General features: G+C 52.0%; 1 protein-coding gene and 2 non-coding genes across 7 annotated transcripts; all 3 read right to left on the reverse strand.

The window, feature by feature from the left end:
* Positions 1-6: 6 nt before the first annotated feature.
* On the reverse strand, positions 7-20,985 carry TNPO2 (transportin 2). Of its 5 annotated transcripts, none has more exons than XM_053585015.1 (25): positions 20,804-20,985; positions 19,292-19,403; positions 17,162-17,237; positions 16,926-17,075; positions 13,264-13,370; positions 13,037-13,170; positions 12,860-12,941; positions 12,661-12,783; positions 12,429-12,547; positions 10,959-11,019; positions 10,711-10,876; positions 10,346-10,498; positions 8,119-8,344; positions 7,745-7,916; positions 7,228-7,314; positions 7,038-7,145; positions 6,777-6,935; positions 4,292-4,379; positions 4,010-4,108; positions 3,275-3,364; positions 2,877-2,952; positions 2,579-2,678; positions 2,425-2,499; positions 2,137-2,264; positions 7-2,045 (listed from the first exon to the last, which is right to left on the reverse strand). In XM_053585015.1, the coding sequence occupies exons 2-24, from the start codon at positions 19,388-19,390 to the stop codon at positions 2,157-2,159; spliced, it is 2,658 nt and encodes an 885-aa protein (XP_053440990.1). In that variant the 5' UTR covers positions 19,391-19,403; positions 20,804-20,985; the 3' UTR covers positions 7-2,045; positions 2,137-2,156. The 5 variants fall into 5 exon arrangements, 2 of the variants coding, with proteins under 2 accessions (XP_053440990.1, XP_053440989.1); XM_053585014.1 differs by having other exon boundaries at positions 3,275-3,370; XR_008378913.1 differs by lacking the exons at positions 7-2,045; positions 2,877-2,952 and having other exon boundaries at positions 2,204-2,264; positions 3,275-3,370.
* Positions 4,177-4,250, reverse strand: LOC128582964 (small nucleolar RNA ZL2). Its single transcript, XR_008379360.1, has one exon. It is a non-coding gene; the product is annotated as a small nucleolar RNA ZL2 (small nucleolar RNA).
* Positions 7,998-8,067, reverse strand: LOC128582918 (small nucleolar RNA SNORD41). Its single transcript, XR_008379331.1, has one exon. It is a non-coding gene; the product is annotated as a small nucleolar RNA SNORD41 (small nucleolar RNA).
* Positions 20,986-21,917: the final 932 nt, after the last annotated feature.

A 21,917-nucleotide genomic window follows, 5' to 3' on the forward strand; every position in this document is an offset into this window, starting at 1 on the left:
AAGGGGTTCACAAGAAACTGATCTTTACTCAACAAAGTTCTACACAAGTGGAATCTCATGCCACCTCGGCACCAATCCCCAGCACAGCACAGTAACAAATGGACAGACCTGGGAGCCCGCAGGGGGAAGAGGGTGAGGAGGAAAGGAGGGACTTAGGAAACACGGAGAGAGGACTGCGGATCAAGGCGTCTGGGTCCACAGCCTGGGCAGGGGAAAAGGTTGAGAACCTGTAACTTCGTTGGGCAAAAACCAACCAAAAATAAATTAGAAAAAATTAAATAGCTTTCTTAAAAAACACACACACACACACACACGAACCAGGCTCCCTTTCCCTGAAGGTATTTGAAGCCCCCCATCTCAGGTGGAGAGGGGGTTTCCAATCCCATCAGCCAATCCATCTACACACCCGAGACCCAGTGGAGGATGCTCCAAAGAAAAATTAAAAGGCATTAAAAAAACTTTTTTTTTTTTTTTTTTTTTTTTTTTTACAAATGGCTTCCAGAGACCTGCTCAAGTTTCACAGGGTGGGGTGGGAGAAAACCAGCCAAGTTATGGAATGTGTACTAAGTACCCCTTGAAATAAAGGCAGGACCTGACCCTGACCATGAGAAAACAGGGCTAGGACAGGGGTAGGATCCAGGGCCCAGGAGGGATGATAGATGGATCAGGCCCCGGGGATGCTAGACTCCAGTCAAACCCCAAAACACAAGGGGCCCCACCAAAGTAGGAAGCAGGGAAGGAATAAATGGAAAACAATGAGTATTAAGGGGACTACAAGGCTCGGTTTCCTGGTCAACTTAGAAGAGACTATGTCCCCTCCCTCTCTAGGAGAACCCCTCTCACCATATCCCCGCCCAGGCCCAGAAGGTTCTATAGAATTGCCACCCCAGTCTGGTGTGGTGTCTGGGCCCACTGGATGCCATGATGGCATGAAGTCCCAGGGTGATGGAGTCAGGACCAAGCATACCACCTTCCCCTCTTCTAAGCCCTTGGGTTTCCTTCTTGCTGAAAAAGCATAAGCCTTTGTCTTCTGTCACTATCAATTAAATGCCCTCACCCTGCATGTAGAGTTAAAACTCAGGCCTGAAATACAAGAGAGAAGCTCTCAGAAGCACAGGCTGCTAACGGAGAGATGCAGTGAATAGGTGCCAGCAGTCCTGGCTGCCCTTAGCTCTCTTCAGGAAAAAGGTCCCAACCCAGCATCTTCGAAAGCTGCTGGAGCATATTTGAGGGAGAAAGGGTGACCTCTGGCCTGCCCTAGCTGCCCTGCTGGTCCCCACCTTGCTGGCTGCACTAGGACAAGACAGGGACACACTGGCTGAGGCTGCCACAAAGTTGGCAGGAAGTGTACGGAGCAGGTCTCAAGCGTGCGTGTGCTAACAGGACAACCTTGAGGTAGCTGTCCTCCTCCCTCGGCCCCAGGGTCCTGGCTGAGGCCCCCCACCCACCCAGCCCTCCCCAGTCACCACCAATTCCAGCAAAACAGCAGAAGCTTCTTAAAACTCTAGGTGCAGGTTACACAGAAGGCCTTAGGGTTAACTCAGGGGTTCACTAACTCTACTGTCTCCATGCAGTCAGGGAAATGGTGGGGTGGCTGGCCCATCCTTGCTGGCTACAGCACCCACACATGCGTGTGGCCACCTGTGTGTCTGTGTGAGTGTGCACATCCCTACAAGGACCCCCCCGCCCGCCTGCTTGCCCCTTGCCTCCAACCGGACTCAGCCGGTTGTGTTGATTCCTCTCTCCCATGCAGCTGGTCCAGAGGGCTGCCGGAGAGGACCCCGATGAGCTCCCAGGGGCCCTGGCCCACCAAGAAGTCCCACCCCCCTCCCTGTTTGTAGGATGAGCGTAGAAGCCCCACCCACCTGCCTGCCTGCCTGTCTTCCAGACAAGCCCAGCAGGGCAGGTGGATGGACAGACTGACAGGGAAGGCATCTGGATTTAGGTCCCACTCACTCCTCCCTAACCCCCCTCGACCAGGTCACAGCGACTTCTGGACGCAGCACGCTCCCAGCAATCCCTCCTACAATGACACAGACAGAAACCTGCAGGGATGGAGGGGACAAAGAATATCAGGGTCTGGGCCCCTTCAGTCCCTGAAGCATGTTGCCCCTGAGTCAGACACCCACCCCTCACCTGGCAGTCTCCCTGTTTGCCTAGACCCCATAGAAGGCCGCCAGCCTCTCCTTGAGCAGTGGGGGGAACTGCTCTGAGAACTGCTGCCAGTTGTCCTCCCCAACTTGGTCTTTGAAGCCATGGAGAATCTGTGGGGAGGCAACGGATGAGGTGCAGGTGAGGCCAGAGCAAGAAGAATGCACCCATTCCCACTCTCGCCTGTCCGCTGCTCCACCATACTGCCCCCCATCAGAGGGTGTCCTCCCTACCCACTCCTGGAACTAGACTGGGGCCCAGCAGGAGTCCCACCTTATAAAACATGTCTCGAAGGTCATCCTTTGGGCTCACCCATGAGGCTACAGCATCGCAGAAGAAAATAAAGTCCTGCAACATGATGGATCCCATGTGAGGGGTCGCCCAAGCCCAGCCCTTGTGCCTTCCCTCAGAGCCCAGCTGTCCTAACCTGCACGACACCCCCTGGGTTAACACCAATCATCATGCAGATGCCCCGGAAGGCAGAGTCCTTCTCCTCGTTGTCCCTGATGTTTCTGAGGGATGTGCACCTATGAGGGAAGGGAAGCATTGATCAGTGGGAGATGAGGTCTGGGCAGGATGCATGTCTCTGGGGGCATGGAGGGCATAGGAAATCAATGAGCAGGTCTGGGACATGCATCTATGGAGGTGGGAATGGGACTGGGAGGGCAGAGTTGAGAGAAGAGGCAAGGCTCTCCCACCCACTCTCGTCACAGGTGGGCACACACCAAGGCCGGATGAACTGCTGCAGCATGGGTGCCACCTCCTGTGGGCAAACGTAGCCCAGGCGGCCGATGGTGATGGCTGGAATGGCAGAGGGACTCGTCAGGCGACCTGCAACCCTGAGCGGCCCCAGGACGGTACGTGGTGGGGCCTCTGGCAAGAGGCACCAAGCCCCGCCCCACGGGCCCCAAGGGAATGATTCCTCTGGCCAGCTGGGCCCTAGAGTTTGGCCCAGTCAGTCTCCACCCTATCCCATCTGGTGCCTCCTCTGGGATCCCAGAGGGCAAACATTTTTCTTGGGGCTCTTTCCAGAATCCCCTTCCAGGTACTTCCAGCTGCCCTCCTAGCCCAGAACTCCACCCCCGAGATAAAGACAGGCAAACAGCACAGATCTGGTGCCCACCTGTGTTTTCCAGCAGCGTCTTGGGGGTGTTGGGTCGGTTAATGATTTCCACTAGGTTGTTCAGGACCATCTGCACATAGGGCTGCATTTCTGCACCTGGGGAAGCACCCAATCAGAGCCTGAACAGCCCACTGCACCCACAGTGGGCCTGCCAGGGGTAAAGCCCCCTAACTCACTGACCCCAGGGCCATCCAGAGACTGGCCAACCATGAACAGTGAGGGAATAAAGAATCTTCCCCAGCCCAGGATCCATGGGGCAACCAGAGATACACATATGCCCTCCAAACATCAGAGCCCCAGGGTGGCGCCTGTGGCTCAAGGAGTAGGGCACTGGTCCCATATGCCGTAGGTGGCGGGTTCAAACCCAGCCCCGGCCAAAAACCACAAAAAAAAAAACCAAACAAACAAACATCAGAGCCCCCACCAGACACTATGATGAGACCACACTGCCTGACTTCCCTCTGGAGGGAAAGAAGCCACAGCCACCCAACCGATCCCAATACGTCTTCCAGCCAACTAAATTAAATGATCCAATCGGAACGGCCCTCCTGGCCCTCTTTGGAGAAGCCAACCACAAATGGCCTTGTAGGCATTTGGCTGTGCCCCTGCAGAAAACGCCCAGACACAACCTTCTGTCCCTGGCTAGTGGGAAGCTTCCCTTGACAGGAGTTGTCAGAGATAGGCTCCCATCTCCAGGCTGGGAAAGGCCAATAGCAGCTGAGTGTTCTTGCTCACCCATTTGCATACAGATCTCCCCGATGGCCCAGGTGGCATTGTTGCAGACAGAAATGAACTCAGGGTTCAGGTTGGTGCCCAGGATGGGCATGAATTCAGCTGGTGAGAAGAAAGAGGGGTGCTGAGGGGGAGGCCAGCTAGGGTGAGCCCTAGGACCCAGGTCACCAGGGCCCATCAGACAGTATGAACACATCCCAATCAGTCATAGTGCTCCCCAGGCATTTGTCCATCACTTGAGGCTGGGGCTGGAGTCATAGGTTAGGGACAAGAAGAGTGTCATACCAATACAGGGCTTGACATGGATGAAGCAGGCTTTGGTGAGGTCTCCCAGGAGGGCGAAAGAACTCTGCCGGACCTCAGGCATTGAGTCCTAGGGGTCAAGGAAGGGTCAGTGTGACACCGTTTCCCTTCTCCTCCACCCAGGGAAGGCGATGGGGCACAGTCCCTGCCACTTCCCAGTTGTTCCTTAACCTCTCTAGCCTCCAGACCACATCTGTGAACTCAGGAGAGCACATGACCCAAAGAGTGCTTTGCTTAGGGCACTGCTACAGAGGAGAGCAAGCATCGCTGCAAACCACCTGACATACAGGGATTCCTCATTATCTATAGCAGTGGTTCTCAATCTTCCTAATGCCGCAATGTATTTTCATTGTTAAAAAGGGGTCGCAACCCACAGGTTGAGAACCACTGATCTACAGGAATTGGTTTCCAGGACCCAGCAGATAACAAAATCCACGATGCTTAAATCCCTGAGATAAAATGGCATAGTATGTGCATATAACCAACAAATAGCCTCCTGTGTGAGATCAAATTAGATTACTTACAATATCTAATATGATGTAAACGCTAGATAAAAAACTGTTATACAGGGCGGCGCCTGTGGCTCAGTCGGTAAGGCGCCGGCCCCATATACCGAGGGTGGCAGGTTCAAACCCGGCCCCGGCCAAACTGCAACCAAAAAATAGCCGGGCGTTGTGGCGGGCGCCTGTAGTCCCAGCTACTCGGGAGGCTGAGGCAAGAGAATTGCTTAAGCCCAGGAGTTGGAGGTTGCTGTGAGCTGTGTGAGGCCACAGCACTCTACCGAGGGCCATAAAGTGAGACTCTGTCTCTACAAAAAAAAAAAAAAACTGTTATACATGTTGTTTAGGGAATAATAATGTAACCTCAAACTGCTGGGCTCAAGCGAGCCTCTTGCCTCAGCCTCCCAAGTAGCTGGGACTACAGGTGTCTGCCACAATGCCCAGCCATTTGAGAGAAGGGATCTTGCTCTAGCTCAGGCTGGTCTCTAACTCCTGAGCTCAGGCGATCCATCCACCTTGGCTTCCCAGAGTGTTAGGATTACCGGTGTAAGCCACCACGCCCCACTTAAAGTTTCTTCAGTCTCGATTATTAGATAGTTAAGTCTTGAAATAAGCTAACATGAGTACTCCAGGTTTGTTCCTTTTTCCAAAATTGTCTTGGATATTCTAGTTTCTTTACTTTATTAGAATCGTTTTATCAGACAGCACTCGTAGCTAAGTGGGTAGAGCACCAGCCACATACACCCAGGCTGGCAGGTTTGAACCCAGCTCGGGCAAACTAAAACAAAAATGACAACTGCAACAACAACAAAAAAACAGCCGGGCATTGTGGCAGGTGCCTGTAGTCCCAGCTACTTGGGAGGCTGAGGCAAGAGATTCGCTTAAGCCCAAGAGTTTGAGGTTGCTGTGAGCTGTGACACCACAGCACTCTACCCAGGGCAATAGCTTGAGACTCTGTCTCAAAAAAAAAAAAAGAATCATTTTATCTTTTTTTTTTTTTTTTGAGACAGAGTCTCACTCTGTCACCCTAGGCAGAGTGCCATGGCATCATCATAGCTCACAGCAAGCTCAGTCTCTTGGCTCAAGCCATCCTCTTGCCTCAGTCTCCCAAGTAGCTGGGACTACAGGAGCCCGGCTAGTTTTTCCATTTTTAGCAGAAACGGGGTCTCTCTCTTCCTCAGTCTACTCTTGAACTTTTTTTTTTTTTTTTTTGTAGAGACAGAGTCTCACTTTATGGCCCTCAGTAGAGTGCCGTGGCCTCACACAGCTCACAGCAACCTCCAACTCCTGGGCTTAAGCGATTCTCTTGCCTCAGCCTCCCGAATAGCTGGGACTACAGGCGCCCACCACAACGCCCGGCTATTTTTTGCTTGCAGTTTGGCCGGGGCCGGGTTTGAACCTGCCACCCTCGGTATATGGGGCCGGCGCCTTACCGACTGAGCCACAGACGCCACCCTACTCTTGAACTTTTGAGCTCAGGCAATCCACCCACTTCGGCCTCCTAGAGTGCTAGGATTACAGGCATGAGCCACCACACCTGACCTACAAGCTTTTCTTTTTTGTAGAGACAGAATCTTACTTTACCACCCTTGGTAGAGTGCCATGACGTCACAGGACTCACAGCAACCTCTAGCTCTTGGGCTTACGCGATTCTCTTGCCTCAGCCTCCCGAGCAGCTGGGATTACAGGCGCCTGCCACAATGTCCAGCTATTTTTTGGTTGCAGTTTGACCAGGGGTGGGTTTGAACCTGCCACCCTCGGTATATGGGGCCGGCGCCCTACTCACTGAGTCACAGGCGCCGCCCTACAAGCTTTTTTTTAAAACGGTTCCTTTTGCCTCATACACTCAGGACACAAACCAGGGCCCTGAGTCCCCCGGGGGCAGCCCAAAGAGTCTGCTAGATATTGTCACTGTACAGGTGAAGTCCAGTTTTCCTGGGCACAGCCTGCCCAGGGTACCCACTCACCTGCATGCACTGGAAGAGCAGTGTCATGATGTTGCTACGGGCCACCAGTTGCTCCACATGGCCACCTAAGCCCTCAGCCAGGCCACTGAGCAGATCCAGTGCCACGATCATGAAGTCCTTGTCAGGGGCTTCGTACTGCTCAGGGTGCTGGGTGTACATCTGGGCACAGATGGGGGCAGGGAGGCAGGTGAAGGGAGCAACCTAGGCATGGGAAGTAGAGGAAGGGCAGGTGGGAAGGCCTCAGGGGTGGAGGGTACTCACCATGGCCTGGGCCAGTGTCTTCTGCACCAGGGTGACACAGCGTTGATAAACAGGCTCACAGTAGGGCAGGAAGCCACTTTGTAGGGCGGTGGCCACTGATGATAGGCACTGGCAGGAGGGAGGGCAAGAGAGGGGAACTCAGGCGGGGCAGAGTGTGCAGGGGTACAGGTGGGACCTAGAGCTTACTCACCTCCAGCAGAGGGAAGAGGTCCTTGTCCTCATCCTTGAGCTCATTCCACTTCTGGATCAGTGGTGGCATCAGCTTCTGGATGTACTCCTGGAGGGAAGTGGGAAGTTGGGGCTCCCTAGATTGGGGTGGAGGCCTGTGACTCAGAGGCTCCTGTTGCTTCAGTACTGAGACCTTCTCCTCATGGTAGCTCATGGGAGTCTGCAAAGCCTGCTGTCAGACCAGACCAGGCCCTTCTCCACTGAGCACTGCCCACCCCACCCCACCTGCCAGGGAGACTGGTTCACCACATCTTGGTGTCCCCAGGCCCCTGAACTCCCGAAAACACAGCACTTACCACACTGTCTCATAACTTTCTCCCCCACTAGACTGGGAGCAGGGCGAGGGCAAGGGCCGAGTCTGTCTGCCTGCCTCTTGAGGTCATGGCCACATCCCTGGCATGCGACACGGGGTCGCCACCAGGTCACCATATGCCAAAGAATGTGATGATAGGAAGGCTAGAGCCACTCTGGGGTCTTACCGGCTGGTTAAGGTGGTGGCCCACGGAGTCGGCCAGGGTACCGATGGCGTCATAAAGGATGAGCAGGTTCTTGTGCTGGTACTTGCCAAAGGCAAAGACGAGGGTGTCCAGGATGTAGCTGAGGTAGGGCACCAGCTCCGTGCAGGCCTCCTCCTCCAGGGTGGCAAAGGCACTGGCAGAAGGGCAGGACAGGGGCGTCTAAGTGGACTCCGTCAGGTGGCATTGGGCCCCAAGCAGTGGAGAAGGGTGCACTCAGGATCAGCCAGTACGAATACGCGAGAAATCAGTGCCACATCAGTGGTTACAGGTGTCATCACTTCCCAAAATGGGGCACGGAAATGGGGGGGATTGTGAGGTTAGGGGTCAAGGATCACCTGCAGGCTGCCTCCTGCACCCTCTTATTGCCATCTAGGATGCGTTTGAGCAGCTCCGTCATCAGAGGCTTGAGGTGCATGTCAGGTGGCTGGCTGACCACCCAGTGGGCATAGCGGCTCAAGGTCCAGCAGGCAATGGACCGGACCAGAGCCTTCTTGTCCGACAGGCACTGGATGAGGTGTGGGATCAGCTCAGGCAGGTAGGGAACCATGCCCTGCATACAGCCTGCACCAACCAGAAATAAGAGGGACAGCTCAGTTGGGCCCAGACACACCCACCCTAAGGAGAGAAAGGATCAGCTCTACCTGACAGATGGGGAAAATTGAGGCTCAGAAGTTGTTTTTTTTGAGACAGAGTCTCAAGCTGTCACCCTGGGTAGAGTGCCGTGGCATCACAGCTCATAGCAGCCTCCAACTCCTGGGCTCAAGTGATTCTCCTGCCTCTGCCTCCCAAGTACCTAGGACTATAGGCACCCACCACAAGCCCAGCTATTTTTTGGTTGCAGCCATCATTGTTGTTTGGCGGGCCCGGGCTGGATTTGAACCTGCCAGCTCAGGTGTATGTGGCTGGTGCCCTAGCCACTTGAGCCACAGGCACCGAGCCGAGGCTCAGAAGTTAAATAACAGCCAGTTCACAGAGCCAGGGAAAGCCAGAGGCAGAGGAGGAAACAGAACAGAGGTAGTTCATCACAGAGGATATGCTACATTATCTAGTCACTGGCTAATGACAAATATACCACAATGTATATAGTGAGCAGGGTTTCGTGGGGCAACAGTGACCCAGATGGACAGAAAGTACTCTGCATTTAAAACCCTTCTTAAGGGCAGCACCTGTGGCTCAAGGAGTAGGGCGCCAGTCCCATATGCCGCAGGTGGCGGGTTCAAACCTAGCCCCGGCCAAAAACCACAAAAAAAAAAAAAAAAAAAAACCCTTCTTAAATGCGTAATATTTTTCTTTTCATCAACTTTTAACATTTAAAATATTTTTTTATTTTTCTTCTTTTAGAGAGTCTTGTTCTGTTGCCCAAGCTGGAGTACAGTGGCACAATCATAACTCACAATAACCTCAAACTCTTAAACTCAAGTTAGTCTCATGCATCAGCCTCCCGAGTAGCTGGGACTACAGGCACAAGCCACCAATATTGGGCTAATTAAAAAACATGCCTTCTTGGCGGCGCCTGTGGCTCAAGGAGTAGGGCACTGGTCCCATATGCCGGAGGTGGCGGATTCAAACCCAGCCCCGGCCAAAAAAAAAAACGAAAAAAAACAAAAACATGCCTTCTTAAACATAAACACTCTGATAATAGTATGCCCCCAATAATGAAAGATATAAGATCTATTTTTACCAGCATGAGGTCAACTTCCTTCAATGATATTTTCCCAACAATATGCAACATACCTAACATAGCCTGTTTTTTTTTTTTTTTTTGAGTCTTAAGCTGTTGCCCTGGGTAGAGTGCTGTGGCATCACAGCCCACAGCAACCTCCAACTCCTGGGCTCAAGCGATTCTCCTGCCTCTGCCTCCCAAGTAGCTAGGACTACTGGCGCCTGCCACAATGTCCGGCTATTTTTTTGGTTGCAGCCGTCATTGTTGTTTGGTGGGCCCGGGGCTGAATTCGATCCTGCCAACTCAGGTGTATGTGGCTGGCACCTTAGCCGCTTGAGCCACAGGTGCCAAGCCTAACATAGCCTGTTAATACACAAACTGTAAGTAAAATATATTATATACCCTATTAATTATAGGGTATGATAATCATCTATTTTATGTGGATACCTTTCCTCAGATAAATTTAAAAGGGTGGAACCTGGGACTTTGCCTGAAGTTTTTAGGGCAGGTCTAGATGCAGAGGGTGTCTCTCATGATACCTGTAACAAACTGACAACCTTTTCATCAAGTGGTGATGATGATAGAACAGTTTGTCTACCTAAGCCTAGGGCAAGCACAGGGAAGTACCTATTGTTATTATCGTTGTTGTTGTTGTAATTATACTTACAACATTGATGAATTGCCCCTGAGAATGAAGAAGAGGGTTTGCATTTTGGGGCTTCAAGGGTTCCTTCCAGGCCCATGGGCCAAGGGAAAGGAAGAGATCTCAGAGCTGTTTGCAGGATGGGTGAGAAGGCCTCCAGGGAAAACTCAAGCACAGCATCACCAGTGCTGCATCCATGGTAGCATGCCAGCACACAGTCAGTGGTCAGGCACAGACAGCCCAGGTGGGCACTCACCCTCAGCAATGGCACCCAGCACCAGGATGCCTGACTCCTTGACCACCCACTCAGGGTGGAAGAGGAGGCCCTTGAGTAACGGAAGGAGGTGGGGCAGCAGTTCCTCCCGGAAGACATTGGCAAGGACATCCAGTGCAGCCGCTGAGCACTTCCCTGGGTGGGGGGACATTGAGGGGCAGGCTCAGAGAAGCCCAGTCAGACAGGCAGTGGACCCTCCTTTACTGCACCCCCTGGGATCAGAGGTCATAATCAGAATCTTCATTATCTGTTCTGCATCAGTCTGATGACCTCCCAGTAGGGAGACCAGGGCTTGCCACCCCCACACCTCCACCCCACCCCACCCCACCCACAGGCTGGCCACACACTCAGATTCCAGTCAGACAGAGCATCATCATCATCGTCATCCTCTGCATCCTCAGAGCCATCCGGCCGCTCAGCCTCGTGGGGCAGTGTCACTGTGCGTGACTTGTGGAAGCGCGGCTTGATGTCCTGCTCGCTGTCAGGAACTGCCTCATCTTCCTCCACATCCCCCTGCGGGTAAGGCCAAACAGACTGCTAAGTACCACTGGGACAGCAGCCCCAGTATCCCTGCCCATGCCCACCAATGCCTGACCTTGAGCAGGATGATGTCAATTTCCGAGTACTTCATCCCATTTACCAGAATGGGAATCAACCTATTCAGAAAGAGGCTATTTGTTAGGATGAAAGGGGCCCCCAGCAACAGGAGCAGGGAGAGGAGAAAGGAGAATACAGCACAGAGAAAAGGGAAGCAAAGGTGCGGGTAGAACCACTGAGAGCCATGGGGCAGGCAGTAACCCACATGCTGACATTGCTGGTTGCCATTCATTCATTTCCCTTTTGGGGACTATTCCAACCTCAGCTAAACTACCAAAATTAGAACAGACCTGACACCATGTCTGGTTCCAAAGAAAGGCTCTTGCCCCAGACTTGGCCCCTAGTGACTTCCAGACCTTTGAATACACTGAAAACCCTGACCTATGGCAATGGTCTCATCCCTCCCAGGCTCTGCTCCAAACCACAAGACCATGATCAAAAATGATTCAGTGGGCTTGGCACCCGTAGCTCAGTGAGTAGGGTGCCAGCCACATATACCAAGGCAGGCAGGTTCAAGCCTGGCCTGGACCTGCTAAACAACAATGGCAACCAAAACATAGCCAGGCGTTTTGGTGGGTGCCTGTAGTCCCAGCTACTTGGGAGGCTGAGGCAAGAGAATCGCTTAAGCCCAAGAGTTTGAGGTTGCTGTGAGCTATGACGCCACGGCACTCTACTGAGAGTAACAAAGTGAGACTGTCTCAAAAAAAAAAAAAAAAAAAAGATTCAGTGATAGGTGATGACCCTAGTTGGTCAAGGAGAGTCAACTCTAGAACTTTTATTGGAGATTGAGTCAACAGGGAATTTCTTTACTCTGAGGTGCCTAAGCTGGAAGGTTGCAGGAAGCCCATGGCACTACTACAAAGGAAGGTTGTGCATGAAGACAAAGCCAATCTGAGGCTACAAAGATACCTTTAACTTCCTTTGAGCACCTGAATCCAGCCATGCCACAGCTTTTGTTGATTTTTCATTTATGCCTGTCAATTATCTAATTTTTAAGCCATAAAAGCTACATTCTTTTTTTTTTTTTTTCCTTAGAGATGGAGTATCATTCTTCTTGCCCAGGCTGGAGTGCAGTGGACTAATAGGGCTCAAGATCCTCCATTTCAGTCTTCCTGGTAACTGGGGCAGGCACCACTTCGCCCAGCTAAATTTTAAAATTTTTTGTAGAGAAAAAAAATAATAATAAACTTTTTTTTGTAGAGATAAGGTCTTGTTGTGTTGTCCAGGTTCATCTGGAACTCCTGATCTCAAGTGACTCTCTCACCTCAGCCTCCCAAAGTGCTGGGATTTTAGATGTGAACCACACACCTTGCTACACTCTTATATACAATTTAATGTACATAGGATTGAAAATGAACTGACAAGGAGGACAGAGACTGAGGCAAGCACAAAAAGTGACCAGATGGGAAGGAAGAGGTACACCTGGGGGTAGAAGCTGGGGCGGGACAGAGGCAAGAGTGGTACTCACTGGACCAGATGGGAGGCCAGGACTTCCTTGCAAATGGGCTGCTCGGCCAGCGTCAGCCAGAACTCACAGGCCTCAAGGGCCACGTTTTCATCATGGTCCTGGGTCCTCTGCAGCATGTACTACAGCAGAAGGGAGAGGCAAAAACTTAGACCTGGCCCAGCTGGGGTAGGCTCCGTGACCCCTACAACAGGCAGTCTGCCTATGAGCCAGGGCTGGCCTTGGTTGTGCACACCTGGATAATGCTGTGCATGTGAGGAATGAGTCTGTCAATCCGCACTTCCAGAAGCATTACCAGGGCACGACACACATTCTTCCGCACTTCAGGGTCGTCATCTACGGCCAGGGCAAACAGGTGCTACAAGAAGAATCAGGCTCAGATGTGGCAGTCCCTGGGTCCTTACACTCTGCCCACCCATGACCTAGCAGCCCACCTCGATGAAGGTGTCAATGTTGTCCATCAGCGCCTGGGCCCGGTCCATGATGAACTGGTTTACGCAGGCAATGGCATGGGAGCTGGCAGGGAACAGGCACATGGGTAACTTTACCCTACCTGCGCACCAGTCACCCCTCCCCAGGACTGCTGGAAACCTCTGGAGAGCCGCACACACCGGATCTTGGGGCTGCAATGCTTAAAGAACTGCAGGAACTTGGGAATCATGATGTTGAGGGGTCTGTTGAGGGCATCACTATCCAGAAGTTCTGATGAGTCTTCACAGATCTTCTGCAGGGCTCCAAAGGCTCCCTGAATAGACAGGCAGAGAGATGAGTGTGGCTTTGGGGGCTGGCCTGGGGTGGCTGCAGCACCTTTTGGGGTGATCCACAACTTGTTGCCTACCTCACAAGTGTTGTAATCTTCTGAGTTGAGCAGGTTGCACAACTGAGGCAGCAGCTCAGGCCACATTTGCAGCTCCCCCTTAGAAGCGATGGTGGTGATGAGAATGCCTGGGGCAGGGGAAAAACAACACTACCTCAGGCTGGGCAAGGGCTGCCTGGCACCTCACCCTCCACACTGGGCACCCATAGCACTGCCTTTCTGTACACTTGCCCACGTGTGCCCTAACACCCCTTCTGAGGTGGTACAGAGAGAGGACACTCATCGAGGACACCATCTCTGAGCCTTACTGTGGACCAGCTTTGTTCTAGGTCCACAGATATAGCACGTAAAAAACACAAAGTCAGGCTGAGCGCAGTGGCTCGTGCCTGTAATCCTAGCACTCTGGGAGGCTGAGGCGGGTAGATTGCCCTGAGCTCACTGGTTCGAGACCAGTCTGAGCCAGAGCAAAACCAGGCCTCTAAAAAATAGGGGCGGGCATTGTGTGGGCATGTACAGTCCCAGCTACTCAGGAGACTGAGGCAAAAGAATCACTTGAGCCCAGGAGTTTGAGGTTGTTGTGAGCTATGATGCCACGACACTCTAACAAGGGTAGCAAAATGAGACTGTCTCAAAAAAAACCCACAAGTCCCTGACCAGGAGGAGCTAGAGAGGACCAAGAGATAAAGCTAAATCAGCAACAGAACCAGGAGGCCACACGCCAAGGAGCAAGAGGGAAATAAAGCAGAAACACAGAAGAACAGGCTCAGGTGAGAGTAGCAACTTTAAATTGGGTGGCCAGAGTGGGTGATGTCTTAAATATATGAACAAAGACCCAAAGGAGATGAAGTAGCCATGGAAGGATCCATTCAGGTACCTGGGGAAAGACTATCCCATACATAAAGATAGGTACGTACAAAGGCCTATGGTCAGGACAAGAGTGGCATGCCCAGATTGGCCAGAAGCCAGTGGGGCTGAGCAGAGAATGGGAGGTGAAAGCAGGAAGGTGCTGTGGGAATGATTTAGCCTGCCTATTAGAAATGCAGGCACCAGGAGGCGCCTATGGCTCAAAGGAGTAGGGCACCAGCCTCATATACCAGAGGTGGTGGGTTCAAACCCAGCCCAGGCCAAAAACCGCAAAAAAAAGCAAGAAAGAAATGCAAGCACCTGGGGCACCCATAGCTTAGTGGTTAGGGAGCCGGCCACATGAACGAGGATTGGTGAGTTCGAACCCAGCCTGAGCCTGCTAAACAAAAAAAAGAAAAATGCAGGCACCATATGCAGCAGGCACTTGAGGGCTGTTGAAATGTCTAACAGAGCAGAATGCAGCAGGAGGTGTCAGGGCACAGGTGGCATTTACCGCCACCAGATGGCAGTATTTCCCAGGGGGAGAAGACGCCTCTGGGAGGGAGGTGCTCTCTGCAGTGCCTGCGTACACTTTGAGGACACTGAAGTACAAGTCTCCATCTGTCTGTGCAGTCTTGACTACATCACCTAACTCTCTGTGCCTCAGTGTCCTTAGCCCTCAATGGGAACAAAGAATATCACCCTCCAAAAGCTACTGGTAGATATAATCCAAGACTTAAAGCAAAGCCCAGTACCCAGAATGATCTCAGTAACCCTTGATCCTCAGGCTGGCCTAGGAGATGTTGTTGGGACTGTATTGTTTTGTTTGTTTGTTTTTGACAGAGTCTCACTTTGTTGCCCTCAGTGGAGTGCCATAGTGGCACAGCTCACAGCAATCTAAAACTCTTGAGCTCAAGCAATTCTCTTGCCTCAGCCTCCCGAGAAGCTGCGACTACTGTAGGCACCTGCCACAATGCCCACCTATTTTTATTTATTATTTATTTATTTATTTATTTTTGAGACATAGCCTCAAGCTGTCGCCCTGGCTAGAGTGCTGTGGCGTTACAGCTCACAGCCACCTCCACCTCCTGGGCTCAAGCCATTCTCCTGCCTCTGCCTCCCAAGTAGCTGGGACCACAGGTGCCCGCCACAACGCACGGCTTTTTGGTTGCAGCTGTCTTTGTTATTTAGCAGGCCCAGGCTGGATTTGAACCTGCCAGCTCAGGCGTATGTGGCTAGCACCTTAGCCACCTTAGCCACAGGCTCTGAGCCCCAGCTATTTTTAGAGATAGGGTTTCGCTCTTGCTTAGGCTGGTCTTGAACCCATGAGCTCAGTCTATCTGCCCTCCTCAGCCTCCCAGAGTCCTAGGATTACAGGTGTGAGCCACTGAGCCCAGTCTTGTTTATCCTTTTCTCAAAATCTTTTGTAGGCTCGGCAACCATAGCTCAGCGGATTAGGGTGCCAGCCACATAATAATACTACTGCTGTAAACCAGTACCAACACTGGCGGGTTTGAGCCCGGCCCAGGCCAGCTAAACAATGACAACTGCAACAAAAAAATAGACAGATGTTGTGGCAGGCACCTATAGTCCCAGCTACTTGGGAGGCTGAGGCAAGAGAATCGCTTAAGCCCAAGAGTTTGAGGTTGCTGTGAGCTATGATGCCACAGTACTCTACCAAGAGCGACATAGTGACACTATCTCAAAAAAAAACAAACACTTTTTTGTAGAGCTGGGATCTTGCTACATTGCCCAGGCTCACCTAAAACTCCTGGACTCAGGTGATCCTCCTGCTAAACATCACTTTTAACAGAGGCAGCAGGCCACTAGACCAGCACTGTGGCAGCACCCAGTATCTCACTAATGTTAGAATTGGCGAATGACTGTCTCTAGGCTATGGACATTATGTTCCACGAGGGCAGGGAACCCACGTATTTTAACTGCTACACTCTCAGTACTAAGCCTAACACAAAATTCTAGATATTGACAGATTGCCTCAGAGGCAAAAAAGACTGTCTGTCTCAGGAGGGAGTGGGTTGTGTCTGAACTCTGCTACTTGCCAGACCAAGTGCATTAACATCTCAGTGCCTCAGTTTCCTCATCTGTCAAATGGCAACAGTAGGGCCAGGCACAGTGGCTCACATCTGTAATCCTAGCACTCTGGGAGGCTGAGGCAGGTGGATTGCCCTGAGCTCACTGGTTCAAGACCAGCCTGAGCCAGAGCAAGACCAGACCTTTAAAAAATAGGCAGACATTGTAGTGAGCACCTGTAGTCCCAGCTACCCGGGAGACTGAGGCAAAAGAATCACTTAAGCCCAGGAGTTTGAGGTTGCTGTGAGCTATGATGCCATGGTACTCTACTAAGGGTAGCAAAGTAAGACTCTGTCTCAAAAAAAAAAAAAAAAATGGGACGGTGCCTGTGGCTCAAAGGGGTAGGGCGCTGGCCCCATATGCCAGAGGTGGCAGGTTCAAACCCTGCCCCAGCCAAAAGCTGCAAAATAAATAAATAAATAGAAAATAAACAAATTGAAACATGAAACAAACAAAAAAAAGTATCTTATATAAAAAAAAAAAAAAAAAATGGGGCGGCAACTGTGGCTCAAAGTGGTAGGGCGCCAGCCCATATGCCAGAGGTGGCAGGTTCAAACTCAGCCCCGGCCAAAAAAAACTGCAAAAACAAAACACAACACAACAACAGTAATACTACTGCTGTAAAGAGGGAGTGTTGCATCCAGGGAGACAATACCTCCAATATTCTGAAAAGCTTCCTGGCCAAGAGAGCTCAGTGTGTCCTCAGAGGGCAACTTCACACACCCTCACGCCCCCACTTTCCCTCTCACCGATCGTGGCTCGGATGAGAGAGGATGCATCGCCAATGTTGTTGAGACATTCTTGTTTGATGAAGTCTGCCACAGGCGGCGGGAAGCTCTGGTAATGTGCCTTCACGTTGTTCTTGAGAATGAGGCCACTGAGAGAGCGGGTTGGCTCATCTGGGGGGGAGGGGGCAAGGTTCAAGGAACCACGAGGGAGAAAGCAGGGTACAATCCACCTGGGATGGGGGGGTGCATGGGCGTACCTTCTGACTTGAGTCTGGTCAGGACGAAGATCAGGTAGTTGTTGAAATCAGGAAACTGGTTGAGTTGTTTGAGTTTCTGCCAGACTGTTAAGGGACTTGGAAGACAGTAGCCTTCCCCAGGCAGAGCTCCCTCACTGTCATGTTGCTGCTAGCACCTCTGAATACTGGGACCAAGCAGCTACCTTTTGAGGTTCCTTTCCCCCATAATCTCCTATGCCCACAACAACACAAAACATTTCAGACACATTAAGTTTATACAAGGAGCAAGGCGGAATACCTGAGCTTCCCACCCATTCCTGAAGACCTGGCCAGAGCAGGAGAGGGCTGGAGAATCCCACTCTTCTGAAGGTGGCAGCTGTTACTCAGCTCTGCTTACTAGCAGTCCAATGATGACTGCTTTTTTTAACCAAAAAAAGAAAAAAAAAAAGTAAAGAAATCCAAATTTTTCATTGAAACTTGCTAATGTTTTAAAACATTTAAAATATTTAACTTCGGCTCGGCACCTATAGCTCAAGCGGCTAAGGCGCTAGCCACATAAACCAGAGCTGATGGGTTCAAATCCAGCCCGGGCATGCCAAACAATAATGACAACTACAACCAAAAAATAGCTGGGTGTTGTGGTGGGCGCCTGTAGTCCCAGCTACTTGGGAGGATGAAGTAAGAGAATCGCTTAAGCCCAAGTATTGGAGGTTGCTGTGAGCTGTGATGCCATAGCACTCTATCCAGGGCAACAGCTTGAGGCTCTGTCTCAAAAAAAAAATAATAATAATAATAAAATATTTAACTTCTAGGCTGAGCACAGTGGCTCACATCTGTAGTCCTAGCAGGCTGGGAGGCCAACGCGGGAGAATCGCTTGAGGCCAGGAGTTGGAGACCAGCCTGAGCAAGAGTGAGACCCTATTTCTACTAAAAACAGAAAAATTAGCCAAGTTTTGTGGCAGATGCCTGCAGTCCCAGATGCTCGGGAGGGTGAAGCAAGAGGATTGCTTGAGCCTAAAAGTTTGAAGTTGCTGTGAGCTGTGATGATGCCATTGCACTCTACCCAGGGCAACAGAGTGAGACTATCTCAAAAAATAAATGAATAAAATGTTTGCATCTAGTATTTTAAACAATCAATTAAAACAAAGAAATTGTTTTTGAAACAGTCTCACTTTGTCACCTTCGGTAGAGGGCTGTGGCATCATAGTTCACAGCAACTTCAAACTCTTGGGCTCAAGCAATCCTCTTGTCTCACCTCAGAGTAACTTGGACTACAGGCACCCCCACAACACCCAGCTATTTTTAGAGATAAGGTCTCCCTCTGGATCAGGCTGGTCTCCATCCTCTGAGCTCAGGCAATCCACCCACCTCAGCTTCCCAAAGTGCTAGGATTACAGGCATGAGCCATCTTGCCCCGCCTAAAACAAAGAAATTTTAACCACAAAACCCAAATGAAACCCACGTTCCAACTAAAGATACCCCCCTCACTTAGGGCCATGCTTCCTCCTACTCAGACAGGACAGACTGGACTAAATCAGACAGAGCTGGCCTTCCCATCCTAACTCCACTGCTTCCCAGCTGTGACCTTGGGCATGTAAGTCATTTTGTCTAAGCCTTGACTTGCCCATCTGTAAAATGGAAAAAGGCACAGTACCTACTATAATTAAGTCAGTGGAGTAAATTCTCAGTGAACATTAGGATTTTTCATTATTTTCCATAACAATCCATCCCTGCAGCTCTGGGAATGGGATGTAGTTATTCTGATTTTTTTTTTTTTTTGTAGAGACAGAGTCTCACTTTATGGCCCTCGGTAGAGTGCCATGGCATCACACAGCTCACAGCAACCTCCAACTCCTGGGCTTAAGCGATTCTCTTGCCTCACCCTCCCGAGTAGCTGGGACTACAGGCGCCCGCCACAACGCCCGGCTATTTTTTTGTTGCAATTTGGCCGGGGCCGGGTTTGAACCCGCCGCCCTCAGTATGTGGGGCCGGCGCCCTACTGACTGAGCCACAGGCGCCGCCCTATTCTGATTCTTAATTCTCTGTCCAAGCCAAGTCATCACTACACAGAAAAAGTCGAGCCCCTCTCCCCTTTTCAGGGGCTTGAGACATCTCCCAGCCTCCCTCCGCCCCATAAGGAAGGAAGGATACATCCTGTACAATGCGCTGAGTGGCTGTGTTGGGCGACTGAGAGTCTTTGAGCAGCTGCAGGACCTGCTGCAGGCCCTGCTCATCTGGCTGCCAGTCCATGGTGCAAGGTGAGCTGCGGGGTTAGGGGCCAGAGTCAGTGCTGGGACTCTGTGTGAGACCCAGGTTGAGTCCTGAAGCGCAGTAGCCACGTGATGAAAGGACAGCCCTCGGCGGACAAGCAGTGGCCTCGGATCCACGCCTGCCTGAGTGCGGAGTCCCCACCAGCTGCGCCATCCTTGGCCGCGCAGTCGCGGGCACGGGAGTGCAGGAGAGGGAATGTGGAAGCAAGCCATGGACGGCTGTGGTGGTGGGGACGGCACCCGGCGGATGCTCATCCGACCCACGCCAGAGCCCTCGTCCCAAGGTGGCCCATGCTGGCGCCCCCGGTTGTGAACCCTAAGGCTTCCACCTCTCTCACAGCTGCTGGGCAAAGGCTCAACCCCTGACCGAGATAGCGCCCCTGCCCCCGTGGCCTCTTAGGTGCAGGCACGGTCCCTGAAGGTTCCTCTTCTCCTGAAATCCGGCCTCAAGCTCCGCTTTACCAGTGGCCTCCTGCCCTGGTTTTGGTTCCTGAGTTTTTCTTGGTGCACCGTCCCAAGACGCTCCGATCGTCCCGCCTCTCCTAATCCAGCCCTGTGAGCTCAGCAGATGCCAAACACCCCTCCTTTCTGGCTTAGCCAAACCCTGTCCAGAGATTCCCCTTAATCAGGCCCAGAGCAGTCCCCAGATGGATCTCCCTTGCTTCTTTGGGTTGAGAGCCAGATAAGCCCGCCTAGCCCACGACAGAAACTCCCTAGACGGGTCCCTGTCGACTTCTTCCCCAATCAGGTCTGGCCAAACCTCCACCCCAGTCCGAAGTAACTCCTGCTAACAGATCACTGCTGTGTCCCCCAACCAAGTTCGGCCAAGCCCCCCTGCACCTCCGATCGGAAACCCCCTTGGTCCGATCCCTGCAGCTCCTCCCAATTAAGCCTGGTCGAACACCCCCGCCCCCAGCACTCCTCTCAGCGGATTCCTGGCAGTCAGACCCGTTTAAGCTGACATCCCTCCCTATCAGGGCCCAACAACCTCCCCCCCAACTTTGCAATGTGGCTTCCCCCAATCAGACCCAATCAAGCCGGGTCGAAAAAGGCCTCTCACACACCCTATCCTCACTTCATTCCCCAATCAGGCCTCTAGCAGTCCCGAGACACTTCCCCTAAACAGATCCCCTCTAGTCCTAACCTAGCCGCCCCCTGGCCCTCTTTTTGAGGCACCTCGACCTGGCCTGGCTCCGAGACCCCACCCCCTAAGCTCAGCTCGGTTTCCCCCTCCCCCGCCCGGCCCGTTCCAGCTGCCTCGCCAATCGGGCCTAACCGGGTTCCCGGCCTTTCCCGGTCGGGCGCGGGCCCGACTCCCGCGCAGGCCTGGTGCCCAGTGGGGTCGATGCAAGCCGGGGCCGAAGAGGTCGGACTCTGAGTGAGGCCCACTTACCGGGCCCCGGGCAGCAGTGGCGGCGCCTGGCTGTGAAGCTTCTCCAGAGACTCGCGCGGAAGGAGGGGGTCAAAGAGAGGGAATTAAAAAAAAAAAAAAAAAAAAAAAATCGCCGCCGTACATGAACAACTGCGGCTTCCGTACTTCGTTCAAACTGGTTCCGCCGAGCCAATCGGAAGGTTCAGCCTTCACACGTGATCCGGAGAAAGCTCCGAACCCCGCCGAGGCCAGGTCACGTGATGAAAGAGTTGCAGCCTCGTTTGGCCTCTCTGGCTTTGCGGTCCTCCCAGCATCTCGGTTTCCTCAGCATCTCACGCTGTCCGGACCGCAGCTCTTTGCTGGAGCCAGGAGTTAGTGTCGCGTAGGCCCTGCGCCACTGGGACTTTGTGAATGTGTATTTATTTGGAAACCCCTCGGCCGGAGCCAACAGTGCCCTAGTCACCCGCTCCTCTAAAAACTGAACTGTGCCTCCCTTCCTTCTCCATAGGTCCTTGGGAGGAGTACAGAGGAGACCAGAAAGACTGAGCCTGGGAGGACTTTATACCCCAGACACAAAGGAAAGAAAGCAGGACAAAGGGGTGCCTGAGATGGACTGGGTTCCTTACAGAAGCCTCCGCCACATTTTGCTTTATTTTCCCATACTGTTTGATAGTTTTTACAAGATCAAAAATCCCTCAAGGATAGAAAACTTTTTTTCCTTCCTCATTCTTCAGCATCAAAGGCATGTAAAATTTTAAATAAACTTTAGAGCAGGTCTAATCCCTTTTACCTTAAGCTGAATGAGGTAGAACATCCCAAGAAATTTAGGCAAGGGCAGAGTCATGAAGAAAAATCTTCATGATCCTGGAGTGGTCTGAAGACAGGAGAGTACCGTTTTTCGTTCCCATAAGAGCAGAGTGGATAGGAAAGAGCTGGACCGGCCCAGTCTCCCCTCGTGGCCCTAACAATAAGTAGGGGGACGACTGGCTGCCACTCAGAGCCTCAGTTTCCCCACTTGTCAAATGGGCAAAAGAATAGTTTATCGATAGAGATAATCCCAGTTACGCATTCTTGGCCAGACACACATTGTCCTTTTAAAATGTGGCTTTTACCCAGCCAAACTCAAGGCCGTGCT

This window comes from Nycticebus coucang, chromosome 3 (assembly GCF_027406575.1).
Source record: "Nycticebus coucang isolate mNycCou1 chromosome 3, mNycCou1.pri, whole genome shotgun sequence".
Lineage (NCBI taxonomy): Eukaryota > Metazoa > Chordata > Mammalia > Primates > Lorisidae > Nycticebus > Nycticebus coucang.